The sequence below is a fragment of the Rousettus aegyptiacus genome, unplaced genomic scaffold (genome assembly GCF_014176215.1).
Source record: "Rousettus aegyptiacus isolate mRouAeg1 unplaced genomic scaffold, mRouAeg1.p scaffold_m13_p_2, whole genome shotgun sequence".
In the NCBI taxonomy this organism is placed as follows: Eukaryota; Metazoa; Chordata; class Mammalia; order Chiroptera; family Pteropodidae; genus Rousettus; species Rousettus aegyptiacus.
In genome coordinates, this window is record NW_023416295.1 from 26547820 (window position 1) to 26566424 (window position 18605).

The window sequence follows — 18605 nt, forward strand, 5'->3', positions numbered from 1 at the left end:
AAACTGAGCATAGACTAATACGTGTGATTCCCTACCTGTTCTTTTTCTGCTTCAATCATTTGTCTGTATCCAGGGATTTCCATGGAAGAAGGTAAGAAATAGTATTTGGAAAAAAACCTCCATTCCCAAAGTCTCCTAGAAATTTCCTGTAGTTCTTTTCTATCAATTCAGTTCAGCTATTAAGCTCTTCATGTATAACCTAGTAATGTGCTAATTACAAATACTCTAATTTATAAAAAATGTCAGTCAAAGGAACACACTCACAGTGTAACTGTCCTAACACCGAGAGGAACAAAACAGGAGAGAGCTAACATTTACAGTATGCAGTTCCAGATTCTAACACAGCACATGGTAAGAACTCAAAGTTGTGAAACTGTTCTACCTTTTCGTGTCAACTGTTTTATACACATTGTCTTAAAAATAACCCTGTGATTGTGATTGTCACCATTTTATGGATGAAAAGATTGAGGTACAAAAGAAATAAGAACATTGTTAGTAGTTGCAAGTAGTATGGTCTGGATTGCAGCTTCTGTCTATCTCAAGGGCAAATGGGACCCCCAGTTATCACCTCCTCCCTTCTCCAAACCCAGACACCCGGATGACTCATTATGATGTCAAACACGCACACTCACAAAAGCGAGCAAGAAAGATGCCGTCTGCCTATAGAAAGGGGAAAAAAGAGAGAAGAGCAGCCCCTTTAGTTACCAGCCCCATTCCATCCCTGATACTGGACAGGGCAGGAGGTAGAGGGCTGAGTCTCTGTGGTCTTGGTGGTAACAAGACCCACTGTCTTAATATGCTCCAGCTGCCATACAAGATATCACAGATTGGATGGCTTAAACAACAGATATTTATTTATTTTCTCACAGTTCCGGAGGCTAGAAGTTCAGGATCAAGGCTCTGGCGGGGCCGGTTTCTGGTGAGGCCTTCGTCCTGGCTTGCAGAAGGCCACCTTCCCCTGTGTGCTCATGCGGCCTCTCCTCTGTAAATGTGCAGAGAGAAGAAAAGATCAAGATTTGGTGATCTCTCTTCTTTTTATAAGGCCACCAGTCTTTTTTGGATTAAAGCTCCGAAGTTATGAGCTCACTGAACCTTAATTACCCTTTTAAAGGCCCATCTCCAATGGGGTTAGGACTTCAACATATGAACCTGAAAGGGCATGGGTCAGGGGGACACAAATCGTCTGTAATAGCCACCCTAGCCAATAGTGCAGAATTGTTGATTTCAAGAGAGCAAAATCAATGGCTCTTTTAGATCCCAGAATTACAAGTTTGAAAAATCACTGGAGAATCACTACTTGCCTCTGTAAAACAGGAATGAAAATTGTAGCTTTTGTTTGCTTTAAAACAAACAAACAAACAAACAAACAAATAAAAAATACACCTCTAGTTATGTCTTAGGAACTAATGAATTCACTGTTGCTATAAATTACTGATCTAGAAAATAGTCTCTAATTGAATGTAAAGAATTGCATGACAATGTTGAAAATCTCAGCTATATTACTTGTTTATCTGTGTCCCTACTTCTCTAAAACAATATTATTTCATAAAAATGTTCATATTTTATTTAAAAACATTAATTAATGATATGCTCTTTAAGGAGGTGGTGGTAAGTACTACTTTATGATATTATAGCTTATTTACAGACTATAATTTTGCACTTTTGGAACTCATGTAAGATTTATTTATTCAACTACTATTTATTCATTACCCAGGAAGTTCTGGTCACTGTGCTAGGCACAAGATGTACAGAGCTAAACGAAAAAGGTCTTTTCAGAATATATAGTCAAATAAATTATTGTGATATTAAAAGGAAAATTTAATTCAATTTAATAAATAATTTATCATGTACCTACTGTGTGCAAGACACTGTACCAAACTCTGTAAAGTATGTGAAAATTAATAAGACAGTTTTGGCTTTCAAGGAACTGTCTAGGAGGGTAAATAAGGCAAACACCCAGACGATTATAATACAAAGTACGGTAGATGTGCAGTAGCGAAGAGTTCAAAGTCGTAGGAAGAAAATGTTATTCAGTTCGTGACAGGGATATTCATTTTTGACCAGTTTTTGAGATGGACCTTGAAGCATTACAGGCAAAGGGAGCAGCATAAGCAAAAGCACAGAGGAAGGACCAATAACGTCTACTCTAATGGGAGTATAAGACATGTGAAGCAGAGAAGCGGACAGTAGCCTTTAAAGTTGGGCTTGGGTCATGATGAAAGGATTTTCGAGTATTAGGATGAATGGTTTTTAAAAGTTAGCTTCTTTTATTCTCTTATGTATGCCCAAGCTAGAGATAAAAATAGTTAACATTTATCGAGCACTTACCATGCGCCTGAGCTTTTCATGCATTATCTCGTTTTTTCTTTCTTACACTGTATGTATTATTACCATCCCATTTAGAGATAGAAAACTGAGGCTTAGAGGTAAATTAATTTGTGCAATATTCAAAAGCCTATGCGTTTTAAGTTCCACCCATTTTATCTTATATAGTGTCTCATATCTTATATTTTTATTTAATACACTAGAGTCCTTTTTATCTCTCCAAGTGAGCAATAGTTGTAAGGATAACATTATTATAAGGTGGTCTGAATTTTCTTGAATTTTAAGTCTATGCCTAGGGAATTTCGTTTGTGATGCTAACACATTTTAAATCCTTTTTTTCCTCTTTCTATGCTCTTTTATAGAAGATGACATGAAGATTGATGAGAAATGTGTGGAAGCAGGTAACATTTCTTCTTGATAGATTTACCATCAGAAGAAATAGGAAGCACCTCAGCTATGCAGCCTCTGAAACGGAGTTGGCCGAAGGGGCCACAAACCTCTCCTCTGGAAGCAATGTGTAAAACGAATCCCACCACCCTATCCTTTTTCCGTGGTTCTGACCCTTGGAAGGGAAGCACGGCTGTGGGAATGTCTCCAGGTTCCAAAGCAACCTTCTAGAAAGCAGTATCTTGGAAATGATCACAGCCACACTTAGTAACATTCAGGTGTTACATTCGGTAACATTCAGGTGGAACATCTGCAAACCCCCATGCTCTCTGTGAAATATAAAATACTGAGATATCACATTTTCGAAAAGCGAAATATGCATTTTGTTATTGTCTGATGCCATCTTCTGGTAGATTCTGGTATAGATAAATAGTAGCAACATGAACTTTGTACGTTTCTATACTTAAATCATTTTGTAAATTGGGAAAACATTTTTCCTGTTTAGGGACAGAACTAAGACTGGCTTAGGAATCACTAGGTTTTGTTGGGACACTAGTTGGACAGGCTTTGGTCTGATAGGTGAATTTGTCTTGGCTTTACGCACTAAAAAACAAAATTCAACCGAGGAACTTGTGAAGATCTTCCTGGCTTTATTCAATGATTCCGGCAGCATCCCATCAATCAGATAAAAAGGAGCTCTGAGGAGTTGTTCAAAATGAAAGGTTTTTATAGGCAGAAGGGAGTGGGAACAGCAAAAATCTGCTCGGTTGTGACAAGATCACTTTCCTTTAGGAAGAGATCTCTTCAGGCAGAAGAGGTCCAAACTAATTAAATTAAGTCTAAGTTTGGTGATGTGGGGCTTAGCATAAGTGACTCTATTTTGGGACTGTTGTCTTGTTTTTAACAACGGACTAATCTAGTTTTTAGAAACTAAAGAACCATACGAAATCTTTAAATAGTGGATATTTCAAAGATTCACATATATTTCCCAGAATAACTACAGAATAATGCTGATGTTATATTTATTTTTCCCAGTACACATTCTGTTTTTTTTTTTTAAAAAAAACTTGCAGTAATAGTCTTTTCTTTTCTAATTCAAAACTACAAAACTATATTCAGTAAAAAGTTCCTCTCTTTTTCCCTGTTGCCTTATTCAGTTTTCTTTCTTGAGGCATAAATACTCTCATGTTCTGCCATATCTCTCCAGACATATTCTGTATAGATAAAAGCAATGACATATATTCTTTTCCTCTCTCCTACCCTCATCCTCGCCTTAAAAAAAAAAAAAATACACATACCCTTTGATAGTACACTAAACAAACTGTTCTGTTCCTGATTTTTTTACTTAACATTATATATCTTGAAGATGATTCCATCTAAGTACTTAAAGAGCCTTCTCAGTTTTTAAAAAAGCTTATTGGCTAAATAAGGTATAGTGCATGAGTTGTGTCCAATCTTTTTTATGATAATCAATGCCATAATTACTAGCTTTATAAATTTATCATTTCACTCATGTATGAGTTTCTCTTAGATGCAAAATTGCCTGATCCAAGGATGAATGCATTGGTAATGTTGCTATATATTTCAAGTTGCTCTCTATGTGAATTCCAGTTTCTTAATCCTTAATATCTCTTTAAAATGCTACCAAGAATTGTTTTAACTGATGATATGTTGGTTTATATCGAATCTTTCCCAGCCACCTGGGAACCAAGCCTACGCAGTCAAAGCACTCATATACTCACTCTCCTTGCCACACTTCCCTGGCTTATGGACCCCCAAATCTTGTGGCAGGGCACCTCCCTTCTACACCCGCAGGCCCTCTAGCAGCAAAGCCATGCAATATCCAACAGTCTGCAGGAGCTTCCATAACATTCCACCTTTCCCTCCCCTTTGAGCCTCTTTTTCATTTAATTTGTTCTCTCTCTTCTATTTCATTATTTATTTATTTTGAGCTCCCATAGCACCTTCTGCTTGTCATCACAGTCCAATGGCTTAATCCCATGCATCTCGTTTAAGGTTTATATATGCCATAGAGACACCACTGGGTTGGCCTTAATTTAGGAAAAATTTTAAAATTGGTGTGTATGCAGAAGCATAGGGTCAGGGAATTAGAATGTTAAATTACACACTCAGTATGGACAGGAATATAATGACACTTTTTGTTTTTTTGCCTCCATGGAAAACCAAAGATGAAGAAACATTTGAATCTGGTAAGTAAACCAGGAGTATTTGATACTGATTTAAAAATGTACACAGTATTTCAAATTTTGGTGTAATTTAAACACATATTTAGGGATGTGAAACAATAATGGTTTAAATACATCAACAGAGTAGTTGTGAGGTATTGCAAATATCACCTTAACCATTAATACCATTTTGGAACTCCAAAGACATTTTTTGGTTGTCATATTGATTAGGGGCACTACCGGCCTTTAACTGGTGGGAATCAGAAATATTAGATGTCCTGTAGTATACGATACCATCCTGCGCAATGTTTTGAATTTCCTGCTGAAAAAAGTTCATTACGAATATATGTGAGTAGTTCTTTAATATACGATGATGATGTAAGTTTTCACAAGATGTAACATGAAAAGTCTGGTGGTTTGGAAGACAGTCGTGGAGAGAGACATTTGAACAGAATAAAGATATCACCATGCAATTACTGAATAATTTATTCCATACATTCTGTCTACTCCATACTTATAGCAAATTAGCTAGAAAATGATGTATGAATACTGAATCAATTATTTTCTTTTTCTTTAATATGTTATTTGTTATTATTGATGTCACACAGTGCTATTAAGTATCTTTCCCTCAAAATAACATTGACATCATTAATAACAACATAGATCCCATAAAATATTTTTGAAAAACTGGCAACCTTTGGGTCATGTTACAGTGTTCACTCACTTCCAAGTATATGTTTCCTCATTTTCTCCTTTTCATCAGTCTGTAATTGCTGTGGCATATCATCCCCAGTTCAATTAAGGCAGTTCCTCTCTTTCTCTCATCATATACAAGTAAATGTTTGTGTTTAGTTCCGCCTGTCTTCAAGGGGCCAGCTGGAGATGGGAATGTGTGCATGGACCCTGGGAGGGGTAAGGAATAAGGACACTCAGGCCAGAGGCTGCTGTGATGCCTGCCCCAGTGCCCTAGAACTGAAACAATAGAGCCTCCAGAAGAGAAAGAGAGGAGACCAGAACCAATTGCCTTCCTATAGTTTTTCTCTTTCAAGTCTCATTTAGTGGGAAGTAGAGAGGAGTCTTCATGGATAAAAAGCCTTCAGGACAAATCTACATGAGAAACTTGCAGACAAAGTTACTGTCCCTTGAGCAGCAGAGTCAGGTTAAATGAGTTTCTGGACGCCCAGTTGTGTGTTGTTCAGTTGCCTTCCAGGCTTCCCAAAGTCACAGCTTTCTCTAAGGGTGACTTGATTCCTTTGCTTTTGTCATTTGTCCTTTTTTGATGGTGGACTTGATCTTCTCAAAGGCGTAATGTATTCATGTCTTTTTTTTTTTTTCCCCCCTGCACAAACCTAAATATCCAGAGGAACTTTCAGAAGGTAATTGTTTGGCTTCCTGGGTAAGCCAAGTAGAGCTGTGTTAAAGATCTTCCATTCGATGCCTCAAAGTGAATACTTGACAGAATAAATTTTAAGATAAAACATGATTTTTTAAGAGTTAAATCAATGATGAAATATTTTATTTCATAGAAAATATTTTAAAGTAAAGTAATTAAGCTTAATTAATATGTCCCTAAGTAAACATTTCCTCTTAAACTGATTGACGTATCTCAATTAGGAAAATGTATTTACTTATCAGAAGATGGAATTGATATTGGTATGCTTTCTTTATATTTTAAAATGTGTTTTAAAAAACCCAAAGGTTAAGAAAAAAATTAGGTGTCAGTTTATTCTATTAATAAATGGTCTTTATATATTATTTCAATCATCAGAACAGAGTTTTATAAGTGAAAAGAAACATGTTAGTGAAAAGTAATTTGAAAATGACATTTTTATAATATTTTTTTCCTGCAGTTTATAATAATTATTCTGAGACCCCAATTAAAATGGAGATGGGAGTTTAAACTAGCTCTGGATGTTTTAGAGCTACTGGACACAGTTTTCCTCACTTTTGTCTCTCAAATTCCTGGACGGTCAAAATCAATTGGCAGCTGTTAAAGCAAATACTAGTTTTATATAGAATGAATCATTTTATAAGGGAAAAAATAAACACCCATCTCTAACAAAGAGATTAATTATAAGACCTGCAGAAATCCATATTTATTAAATTAAAGCCAAATCCAGTTTACCCATTCCTTTTTTAAAAAAATCAGTTTCCTTTGGGCATTTAGAAAGAGTGTATACCCAATTTTTATGTTTTTACAATGACTCAGTATCTTTCTTATGACTTTAAACAAGCCTAAATAGGTTTTTGTTCTCAGTCATTCTATACAATACACAGCATGTATTCAGCGTATTGCTAGAATTCTGAAGGGTGTCTCTGCATAGTTTGGTGCATGTGATAGGATAGAAGGTGCTTAAGACATTCTTCATTAAGCCTCTCAAGGCCAATTCAGCTGTGCTGCTATCTACTGAAAGAGGGTCACCGAAGACTTGAAGAGAATTTCATGCATCTGTTCTAAGTAAACTTTTCCTTCTTTCCCATATACTCTGCTCCTGCCATTCTCCGTGTTCCAGACAAGGAAGAATTTGTAGGCTGTGATCAGAAGTTCTTTATTGGTAGGTGATGATTAATAACTTGCTAAGTTATATTCATACCAGCCTGACTCTCTTTTGAAAGCTTCCTTTGCTGATGGATATTTCCCAACTTGTTCCTTGTTCTGGTTTCCCTCTATATTTTTTTTTTTTTTTTTTTTTTTGCGGGGAGGGGGGCGGTGGTAATGGTGGCAAGGATCAATATTCTGATATGATGATCATTCATTGTAATTCATCTGGTTTCCACTGAACATTTCTTAATTATTCATCAAACATAGATCTTTTGTTTTCTTCCAGATTATTCCATAACTCATTTATCTTACTCTAAAGAGGCCAATACTGTGACTACTAAACTTAGTTTTTATGGCTATATTTTCATAATCTGTCAACTGGGCAGAGCTTTCTGAAGGGCCGGGCACCACTCACTTAAAACCAGGCCGGGCTTCCTCCTCCAGGAGACAGTGGGAGAACAGCAGGGCTTCCGGGTCTGTAAAGTAGCATGTTGGTTTCCAGGCCTGAGAGCACGTTGGAATCAGCGGTAGAATTCTTTAAAAGCATGGGGCCACCTTTCTGCATCCATTCCAGAATAATTCAGCTCTGAATCCACTAAGTAGGCAGGACAGGGTAGACATCTGCCCAAAGGTGGGGAAGAAGCAGTGCCAGGTGGGGCACCAGAGCCTGAGGTAGGGAGAGCATCTCTGCAAGGACGATGGCAGCCTGGTGCGGGTTGCCAGAGCCAGAGTAAAGTGAGGAGGAAAGCTGCCATCACTTGGGCCCTGACACCTCACGGCCTCTAAAGAGATGCCCTCCCTCCTCACCCACCTTGGGCTCTGACACTTTCTGCCAGGCTGCTGACACTGCTTGTCCCCACCCAGCACTGGTATTCTTGACTGATACAATAACTAATGTATTGAGGACAATAAAAGCCAGTTTTCTCACTGTTAGAGAAGGAGTTATAGAGAGAGAGAGAAGGAAGGGGATGGGGCTAGAATGAATTCTGTAGTGTTGAATTGGCATTGTGGGTATTGGTGTAAACTCATGGTTTTCAACATAGATAGATATAAATTTAGATGTAGGTGTGTGTGTTTGTGTGTACGTGCATGAGTGTATGTGCATGCATGCAGTGTGTGTGTTATATATACACGTGTAGTCCCTCGCTCTATCTAACAAGAAGATCTGGGGACAGCTTTGAAAATACCAGAAATCCCCACATCTGGTAGGCAGATTAAGCAAGATTCTAGGAGTTTGGGAATCACAACTAGAATGTACAGCTCTGCAACATAGTGGTGAGCAGCCACCTAGCCTGCCTATGTCTTAGTGTCTCCATCTGGAAAATGTGAGTAATAAGCCTGCTCCACGGTTTCCGCTCTGGCCTGAGCCACTGTCCCTCCTCACTATTCTCACCTGAGCCTATACAACTCTCCTCCCCACAGCAACCAGAGGAATTCTTCAGAGACAAAAATTAAATCACGTCACACCCATCTCTTGACTGCCTAGTGACTTCCCATCCGACTTTCACCACAATCCAACAGTTGAGGGAGGCCCTGAGGCCCTGTGTGACCTCCCAGCTTCCTCTCCAACCCCGTTTCCTCTTTCTGTCCCTACCGCTCACTTCTCGCAGCCACACAGGCCTCTGTGCTTGTCCTCAAGTGCTCCAAGCATGGCCTTTTCTCTGTATCTCTGCAGTTGCTGTTCCCTCAGCCTGGACTGCTCTTCCCCACAGATGCTCATTAGGGGGCTCTATTACTTCATTCAGATACCTACCTGCTCCATGTCAACTTTTCAGACACTTAACTGAACGAGCTACCTGAAGAAGCATCCCGTCAACTCTCTAGCCGCTGCTCCTTCTTTTAAACATTTATTTCTATTGTGGATTTTTCTCTCTCCTCCTCCATGCAATATAAATTTCATGAGGAAATGGGCTTGGTTAAGTTGACCACTCTGTGCCCAGCACCTGGTACAGTGTCTGGCACAGAGTGGGCACTGGGTATCACTTAGAGGTAACACATGGTGGTGTATTTCGTTATTTCTCTTTCATATTGCTTCTTACCTTCCACTGTCAGACAGCCACGACCACGTTACCTAACACTCTCAAATCTCAGTCACTGCATGCTCCAACAGGTTTAAAGCGGGATGTAATCTCTTGCCCTGGATCTAACGTGCCCTGTGATTCCCCCCTCTCCAGCTGGCTTCCGCCGCAGCATGCGCCTTTGTCGCAGGAAGTCTCACCTCAGCCAGCGGCGCGCCGGTGCGTGCTGCGCTGGCAGCTGCTGCAGTGCGGTGGGTGCCCCTTATGAGGAGGTGACAAGGTACCAGCGACGCCCTTCAGACAAGCACCGCCTCATAGTGCTCGTGGGTACGTCGGGGCGGGCGGTGTCTCGGCTCATTATCGCGAAGTTCTTCTTCTCGGTTTAATAGTCTTTCATTGGGAGCAGTGGTAAAAGCAGAACTCTTTTATGAAATGCCATATAAACACATCTTAAAAAAAGAAAGCCTGTTTTATTTGTGTGTGTTCATAAATAAAACTTCGTTGTTTCATGCTTTTTCATCTACAATTGAATGTGATATGCCCTTGTGTATTTGAATTTGTATAAGTTGTACTGTGATGGGGTTATATATAACAGATTCGTTTTTTCCTCTTTAGAATTTGTTGTATGAACATTGATGAGTGTTCTCCCGGACTGGATCATTCATCTGTATTAGAAAAAAAATATTCCCAAGATCAATTTTCTAAGCATTTTGTAACCATATCTCTCAGAAAAATGTCAGTAGTCTTCTGGACTCTATCTTCGGTGCTAAAGAACAGGGAGACTAGTGCCGGGGTGACCTGCTTTTGGACCAGGATCTCCACAAAGCGTTCCCTGCGCAGTAGTAACCCCCGTCTTATTGCCATCTTCTTCTTTGTGCACTGCGTTTGTGATTAAGACAGGCCCCTGTACGACAGAACGACATGGCTTACAGCCTGGCTCAACCACATCCTTTGCAGGTCACACGGCAAAACGAAAACGCAAGGGCCCCTCATTAAAAAATTACTAAGAATATCGATGTGGCAAAATAAGAACATTAAACCACGCGCCCCCTGTAACTGTGCAGGAAGCCAGGTCTGCCTCCAGTTACACGTGGGGCGTTGATTCAACCGCCTGTCAGGAAACGTGCCCCTGATTTCTGTAAGTCACAGGACCTATCACCGTGGAGCCTGATGTCGGGGTCGTGACATGATAGAAACTTCATTTGCAGAGAAAAGGCAAACTGTTTCAGATGATCTGGATCAAGGCCAGAGAGTTCTCACAGGGTCCAACATTAGATGAGGTTCGCTGGGGCGATGGGCTCCTGCAGTTCCCCATCTCATTTCTGAATGTTGAAGAAGTGTGGGTTACTTCATGGGTGACCAGAGAAGTTCCCAGGAGTTCTCTGGGGTTGTTCCAATTCGGGAGAAGGGAAGCTATTTAATTTCCCTAAACACATTTGGTCTCAAGTTTCTTCAATAGAAGGGCTGAAATGATGCTTTCACCACATAATTATATTTTATCTACATCTAATGGTTTCTGTATGTGACTTTTTGTGTTTAGGACCTTCTGGTGTTGGAGTAAATGAACTGAGAAGACAACTTATTGAACTCAATCCTAACCATTTTCAAAGTGCTGTGCCACGTATGTTTAAGTTTTTTTTTTTCATAGCAGTTTATGTTTTGGTAATACTTTGCCTCTGCAGATGTCCTGATCTCACTTAACTAAGCCATTCCATTTTTGCTGTGAAAATATAAGACAAAAGGGGTTGTTCTTAATATTTCTAACTATTTATTTTAATAGAGGGAATTGATTTACTGACATGGAGGTAGCTAGGCTTTTAAAAGATGACTTTATCTTTTTTTTTATTTCTTAATGATCATATAGATGACCCTTTGGGAAAACTAATATTTAGCAACAATAGCTAACATTTATTCGGTACTTACTATTTTCCTGGCACTGTGCTTGGCTCTTATTTTTTTTTTTTAATTTAAAAATGTTAATATATGCACAAATAATGTCATGTAAATCTATAAGTATGATTATACCATACATGGCGGGAAGAGCTTGTGAGTGTGGGCGCTTCCCCTTCACCTCAAGGCAAGTCAGAGGTACTTAGGGGAACCATTTAAAGAGCTTAATATGGGCTCCCTGCAGTTTGGGTATCGAATCATACCTAAAAACGTCTAAAGGATAAGAGCTTAGAGGAAGTGACCAATGGCTATAGTTTGGGAAGTAGCTGCCCTTTTAGAGTCTGTCACAGCAAAAGTGATGTTTCCCAGGAATAAGATCCAGGTAGGTAATGTGGGAGAAAGTAAGCCTGGGGGTGTCTTTGTTCCTGCCCAAGAGGAAGTCTCAGCAGAAAGAGGCCATAAGTGGAGCCCAAAATACCTCAGGGCATGGGAGAAATCACAAATGACCAGCTGGAATAGAGGTGGATTTAAGATCCTCAGCGGTGGTGGTGTGATTGTGGTAGGGTTTGTAAAATAACTCAAACATCCTCTAAGAGAGAAATAGCCAGATTTAAACATCTGCCAAGTTTAAAAGGAGATAATAGCAACCAGCATCAGTTAAGTAAGAATTGCTCTGCTCTGTTTCCTGTCTTCTCTCTCTACACTCCACCCTCGGAGAGTTATAAAGCTGGAGGAGGAGCCGTAAAAATGCCTCGAAAGGGAAGAAACGAAGTGAATCTTACTTCCTTTCCTGACTGCAGGCTCCCTGGGTACAGAAAGTCCAAGCTAGATGTGGGGAGGAGAAGCCTAAAATATATATAAAATTCATAGCTTTGATTATTACATGGGAATGGAATTTTAATTGTTCAGTTGAGACTGAGTTTTGTCACATGAATGATCGTGGACATTATTTTTAAAGGAGTAATAGAAGAGTCATGGGAAGGCTAGGCTTTCATCCAAGTACAGGGGAACGACTTGCTCCAAAGGGCAGTTGAAGACAAAAAAAAAAAAAAAGTTGCTTTATAATCACAGCCATAGGTTGTGCTGTTCAAGTACTGTTTACCTATGTAAGAATGGGCATTAACCTCAAAAACAAAAACTACGAAAGAAATCACCGTGTTTCAATAATATAGAGGAAAATAAAAAATGGTAAGGAGAATGGAGAGCTATCATGCAAAGTGAGAGAAAGTATTGTCCATATTTTGCTTCTTAAATTGGGTGGATACATTTAAGCTTAAACTGAATACCTTAGGTTGTGTACCAATTCACAGACTTTAACATACTGTATAAAATACAGTCCAATAGAAGCTGAGAAGGGGTCATCTTGGGTTTATATTAACATAATTTGTTATCAATTATATTAGCAAATTGCTGAGAACCATAATGTTTTACTAGATTTTTTTTTTTTTTCAGTACAAAGCTGTAAACTGGCATAATTGTAGGAAGTCTTAGGATCTGAAGTGAGGCTTGAATTAAAAAAAAAAATGCTTTTTGAGTCCCTTGAATGCCCATAATGCCTTTTATCATTTAAGTCCTATTTCAAGCTCCTACTCGGTCATTTCCATGTGTCAATATCATCAGGTGTTGATCTATTTCATCTTTAAACTTTATCAAATGCAAATATACAATTTTTTTTATGAAGAAGAATTTATTGTAATTCAGATTAAGGGATTAGTTTTGCAGCACATATAGGATACAGAGTTGGAACTGTGTCTTATTCATCTTTGTGTTTTAAGAATCTAACCTGATAGTCGGAACATAGACACTCAATACATGTTAGTTGAATAAATGGATGAACAGGCAGTGAATCACTTGGAGATATTTGATTAACTCCTATGTTCTATACTAGGTGGTCTTTAATTTAAAGAATCTATAATCAAAGTGGTCATATCAAAGAAGCAGACTGAATCCAGTCTCTACCAATTTTTCCTATTTGAAGATCCCTAAAACTAATCACTATCTCACTTGGATGTTAATACATCGGGAAGAGACTGCAGACTGTCATTGGCTTCCTCCATGTCACATTGGAGACAATCTGGTGTAATAGAAAACATTAGTCTAGGAGGAGTCAGAACACCTCAGTTCTTGTTTTCAACTTTGCTTTTCATTTGTCTTATGTATGTGAACAAGTTACTTACTCTCTAAAATTGTCAGTTACTTGTTAATAAAGTATAGACAATAACATTTCATTTAGCGAGGAGTGTGAAGGATGAAATGAGAGCTTGGAAAAGGCACCTATCTGAGCATAAGATGTTGCTGGTATTGCTGTGTGGGGGCCGTTAGGCATCTTAGGGCTCATGCATAATTCACTAGTACCTGTTATAAAGAGCAGGTGTTCTCTTGGGGCATCCCTATCCTGGCCTAATACCTAAAACATTCTTGTCCAAGCCATGAGCACTTAATAAAGGTTTATAGATTAACTGATTTTGATATGATAACTTCCACTCTCTTATCAGTTCAGGCTACTTTTTTGGTTCTAGAATTTTATTTATCTATCGATTTATATATTCACTTATTTATTTTGATTAGACTTTTCTTTTTATCCAAATGTATATTGGTAGTGAATTTTGAAGGTTTGAAGACCTTTTAAAAATTCTCTTTTTTAATAGATACTACTCGTTCCAAAAAGAGTTATGAAATGGATGGACGTGAATATCACTATGTGTCAAAGGAAACATTCGAAAGCCTCATGTATAGCCACAGGTAAGCTAGATGTTCAGAATCTGATTCTTGCTGATGGTTGTTTTACATTCAAAATAGATTTTCTATTTTTATGCTTTTTCCAAAGCTTCTGAGGTAATTTCTTTTGTTTCTGAAGAATTAAGGAAGAAATTGTAAGTTGATGTATAGTACACCAATTATTGGATTATGAGAGGGAGCAGAATTAAGTTGGAAATTTTAGAAACTTTGGAGAAGTCATAAGTCCTAGCTCTCCTAGTATTTTTTTCTACTGTCAAATATCTACTACTCCTTTTTGTGCTAGTAAAGTCCACATATTTTATTCTATGCTATTAGAGTTTATCTTCATGTTACTACTACTAGTATTTTATGTGTAGAAAGAGTTGTTTTTTTCATTTTACTCTTGCAGGATGCTTGAGTATGGTGAGTACAAAGGCCACCTGTATGGCACCAGTGTGGATGCTGTTCAAGCAGTCCTTGATGAAGGGAAGATCTGTGTCATGGACTTAGAGCCTCAGGTGGGTCTGTGGGGAATGTGCCCATCTCCCCAAAGTAATGAATGCATGCCATCCGTTTTGTGCACATGCTGTAGGGTGTAGCTGAGACATTTTATTCTGTTAGCCTGTTAAGGATAAGACACTACCTATATCTAAGGGCCAGGATCTTACATGAGGGGTCAATACTAATATCTTGTTTTTAGTTAGAGTAGAAATCTAGTTTCTGAGACACAAAAACAGAACTGAGCAGGTGGCCGTAAAGAAAACTTAGAATCCTGCATTGACCTTGGTCACAAAGGCATCCAGGTAACTTCCTGTAGAGGGGTTAAGGTATGGGCTTTACACAAGGAAGAGAGGTTCCCGTGTTGTCATATCCATAGCCACCTCCCCAGGACCAAATGTGGAATGGAGCATGAGTGAGCAAGTTAAGATAAAGAACACACAATGTGTAGGCCCAATTTCTATGATTCTTTTATTTTCTTTGCATTTTCTGTAGTCATTTAAAGATATACTTTATGTTATAAAGAGAATAAGGGGACAATAGATTCGTTCTTACTTGAGTCGAAGCTGGTGGTCAGTATGCAGATGTCAGTAGTATTAGTGGCAAGAGGGAAGGGAAGTGAGGGTGAAACAGCTGATTTGCCTTGACAGTCTGTCTTTGCCATTGTCTTAAGAGCTCATGTATAGAATCCTATTCTAAGATGTCGATAAAGGAGTCATGCCAGTAAAACGGAGTCATGATTTGAACTTAATTTGCTTCTAGAACCCTATCTTTTAATTTTCAAAATTTTTTTTAGAGTTGAGAACTTGGGGGCACATGAAAATATTCTCCGGCTAAAATTAATTGCTAATTTCTGGTCTTTGGAATTTTGAGAACATTCATATTGACTCTAGGAAATTAGGTCTTCTGTTTTCACATGTGTACTTAATTTTTCTGGGTAGGGTATTCAAGTGGCTCGAACCCAAGAACTGAAGCCCTATGTCATATTTATAAAGCCATCTAACATGAGTTGTATGAAGCAATCGAGGAAAAATGCCAAGATCATTACAGACTACTTTGTGGACATGAAATTCAAGGTAAGACACAGGAAAATTTTTTTCTAGTCAAACATTACTGTATTGTTTCCACAGCAGCCTTATGTTAAAGAACATAATTTATGTTTCTAATGAATAATGTCCTTATGACTTATCTTTACTGGACATCATTTATAAATATCAAACTAAAGTTTAATAACCAGTATAATGCTATTCTTAATTTTTTCTTCTTTTTGGGGTCTAGCTTAAAAAAAGAAAGACCCTTAAACTACAGTTCACAAGGAAATTAGGTCTTCTGTTTTCAAATGTGTACTTAATTTTTCACAAAGCCATACAGAAATTGGGTGTGCACAAGCCTGATATTTGTATTTAAATGAATTATTTTACAGAAACATTTAAAAATGTACTTTAAAAATGCTCTAGTGAATATAATTCATCTGTAATTTGAGGTGTCTTTCTATATATTTCTAAACATACAAACTTTTTATTCATGATGATGGTATTAATAGAGGAGCCAAACCAGGAGAGAATGGATAATTTTTTTTTTCAGTTTTATATATAAATTTTTTCATTAAATCCACTTTAACTCATAACATACATTCAGCAAGGTTTAAAAATCTTAAGTGTACAGCTCAATGAATTTTTACATATGTATTCACACAGATAACTATTTCCTAGATCAAGTTAATACATCTACTTATTTGTGTGTGTGAGTGTGAGTGTGTGTGTGTGTGTGTGGTAAAAAATACATAAAACATAGAATTTACTACCTCAACCATTTTTAAGTATATAGTTCCGTTACAATGTGAAACAGTTCTCCAGAACTTTTTTATCCTGCAAAACTGAAATTAAAAGTATGGAATGTGTCATGAATTTACATGCCATCTTTGTATAGGGGCCGTGCTAATCTCTGTATTGTTCTGATTTTAGTATATGTATTGCTTAAATGAGCATAAGGTATTTTTATATTATCCTTTATCTTCTATTATTTTTATCTTTATATTTTTTTCAGTGACTACAGTATGAAAGTCTGATTTTCCAGTTTGCATTTCAGACAGTGGAGTTCATGGATATGTTATCTGAGTCCTATGGGCATTTAAAATGAGTTCTCTCATTTTTATGGCAATATACACAAATTAATAAAATTATTTCTGGATCATGTGAATGGATATTTTGTAAAGGAATATTGCCACAAAATTTCAGTGCCTGCATTTATATTTGTGTTTATGATTGCTTTGGCACAAAGTTGTACTATTTTAATTGTTGTGGACAAATAAAAAATAACAGAAGTGAATACATTAGTACCAAGTGAAGGCCAAATGACTTTCATTGAATGAATATTTCACAGTAGTAGAAATATACAATATTATAGTGAATTAAGTCATTGTGAAGCAAAGAGTAATTTAGGTATTATCAATTCAATAGAATGATGTCATACCATTCTTATGTTGAAAATAGCCATTTTGTATCTACAGAATAATGTAATTCTTATCAGTTAATGTTCATTTAAAATTTATGTTTAAGTTTTAATTATATTTAAAATTTCTTTGTTTTTTTATTATGAATGGTATGAGAGCTTCAATGTTTAGATAACAGAATAAGATAATTTAAGTCTAAGTGAACTATGAACTGTTACATAATTTCATGACAACTTGACCAGGAAGACATTATGACTGAAGATAGAAACATAAGTCTATGGTTTAAACTAGAGAACAGTAATTTGACCTAATTTTTTCTCTAAATAGTTGAATGTAACAGCATAACAAACTGCACATTATTTCTGTTCTATTTGTCTTATTAAGTTTATGCTGTCCATATTTTTCCATTTCTCCTAAAGGATGAAGATCTACAGGAGATGGAAGATTTAGCCCAAAAAATGGAGACTCAGTTTGGCCAGTTTTTTGATCATGTGATTGTGAATGACGAGCTGCAAGAAGCATGTGCCCAGTTGTTGTCTGCAGTTCAGAAGGCTCAGACAGAGCCTCAGTGGGTACCAGCGACATGGGTTTCCTATGATCCTGAGTCTTAAGGAGGCCTTCTGCCTAATGCTGGAGTTTTAACAATATTCACCCATTAGAAAGCTCTGGGATAACAGCTGCAATCTAATACAGCAACATTTGCCCTATTATAATGTGTGCAACTTTAAAAGTACTTTAGTTTATTAATTTTAGTTGAAAAAAATTGCATTGTATGGCTATGTTTACCTATTTGGCTTTTGGAATAAAAATGTTTTCCTTTACCTCATATGCAGCAATTGATAGGAATCCGAACAATGTAAAGGCACTGAGTATGAGAACCCTTCATAGCTTTCATGTGGTCTTTGTACAATTCAGATAAAAAAGAGCTTCCCTAAATAAAATAAGTAGTATTTAATTTCAGAAACTGTATATTACTTTAGAAACTTGTTTCATAAAAATGACTTTTATAAAAAGTGTCTACTTGACTAACTCAGCAAGAAAAATGGGTTGATATACTTTGCACGTCTAACATCAAAACGCACAGAAACTGTATTGTACTCATCATTTTACACATTGGGCTACAAGGAAAAAATTCTTCTGATCAGAGCTATAACAACCATTAATTTTCCTAAAGTCAATATCTACATGTATGCCTAAATCAGGAAAGCACAATGGACTTTAGTCATAGAGACCAATATCTGAGAAAACCACAAGATGAGGATGTTACTCCAAGAAGTCTTGTCTTTCTTTCTTCCACAGCTCTGAGACTTCTGGTCAGTCTTCCTGCCCCTGTATCTATCTTCTGCATATACACACCATGCCTCCACTGTCTCTTAACTATAAAAGAGTGTGTATTTCAAAATATTTGTAATTTTTTAAAGTGAATATTCTTTCTGTAAAACCCAACCAAATGAAATGAAAATTGTCATGTTTAATGATACTTAGGTAAGCCCAGAGTTGATTTTGTTGTGCTTCTTTGAGAAAAAAGTTTTCCAAACTTGATTTACAAAGTTGTGGAATGGAGGGTAATGCTCGTCCATCGCAGCACT

The 18605-nt window shown here is 37.3% G+C and overlaps 1 protein-coding gene and 1 pseudogene across 1 annotated transcript in view; one reads left to right on the forward strand and one right to left on the reverse strand.

Moving 5' to 3' along the window:
• The window catches only part of MPP4 (membrane palmitoylated protein 4), a 32600-nt gene extending 14692 nt beyond the window's left edge, over positions 1-17908 (forward strand). The window contains exons 11-21 of the mRNA XM_016131033.2: positions 74-91; positions 2688-2726; positions 4902-4922; positions 6260-6274; positions 7412-7453; positions 9615-9785; positions 10999-11079; positions 13997-14090; positions 14476-14584; positions 15506-15640; positions 17436-17908. Coding sequence (XP_015986519.2) covers positions 74-91; positions 2688-2726; positions 4902-4922; positions 6260-6274; positions 7412-7453; positions 9615-9785; positions 10999-11079; positions 13997-14090; positions 14476-14584; positions 15506-15640; positions 17436-17627 — 917 coding nt within the window. The 3' untranslated portion in view covers positions 17628-17908. The remainder of the gene's footprint in view (positions 1-73; positions 92-2687; positions 2727-4901; positions 4923-6259; positions 6275-7411; positions 7454-9614; positions 9786-10998; positions 11080-13996; positions 14091-14475; positions 14585-15505; positions 15641-17435) is intronic.
• On the reverse strand, positions 16449-16548 carry LOC118614480 (annotated as a pseudogene).
• Positions 17909-18605: the final 697 nt, after the last annotated feature.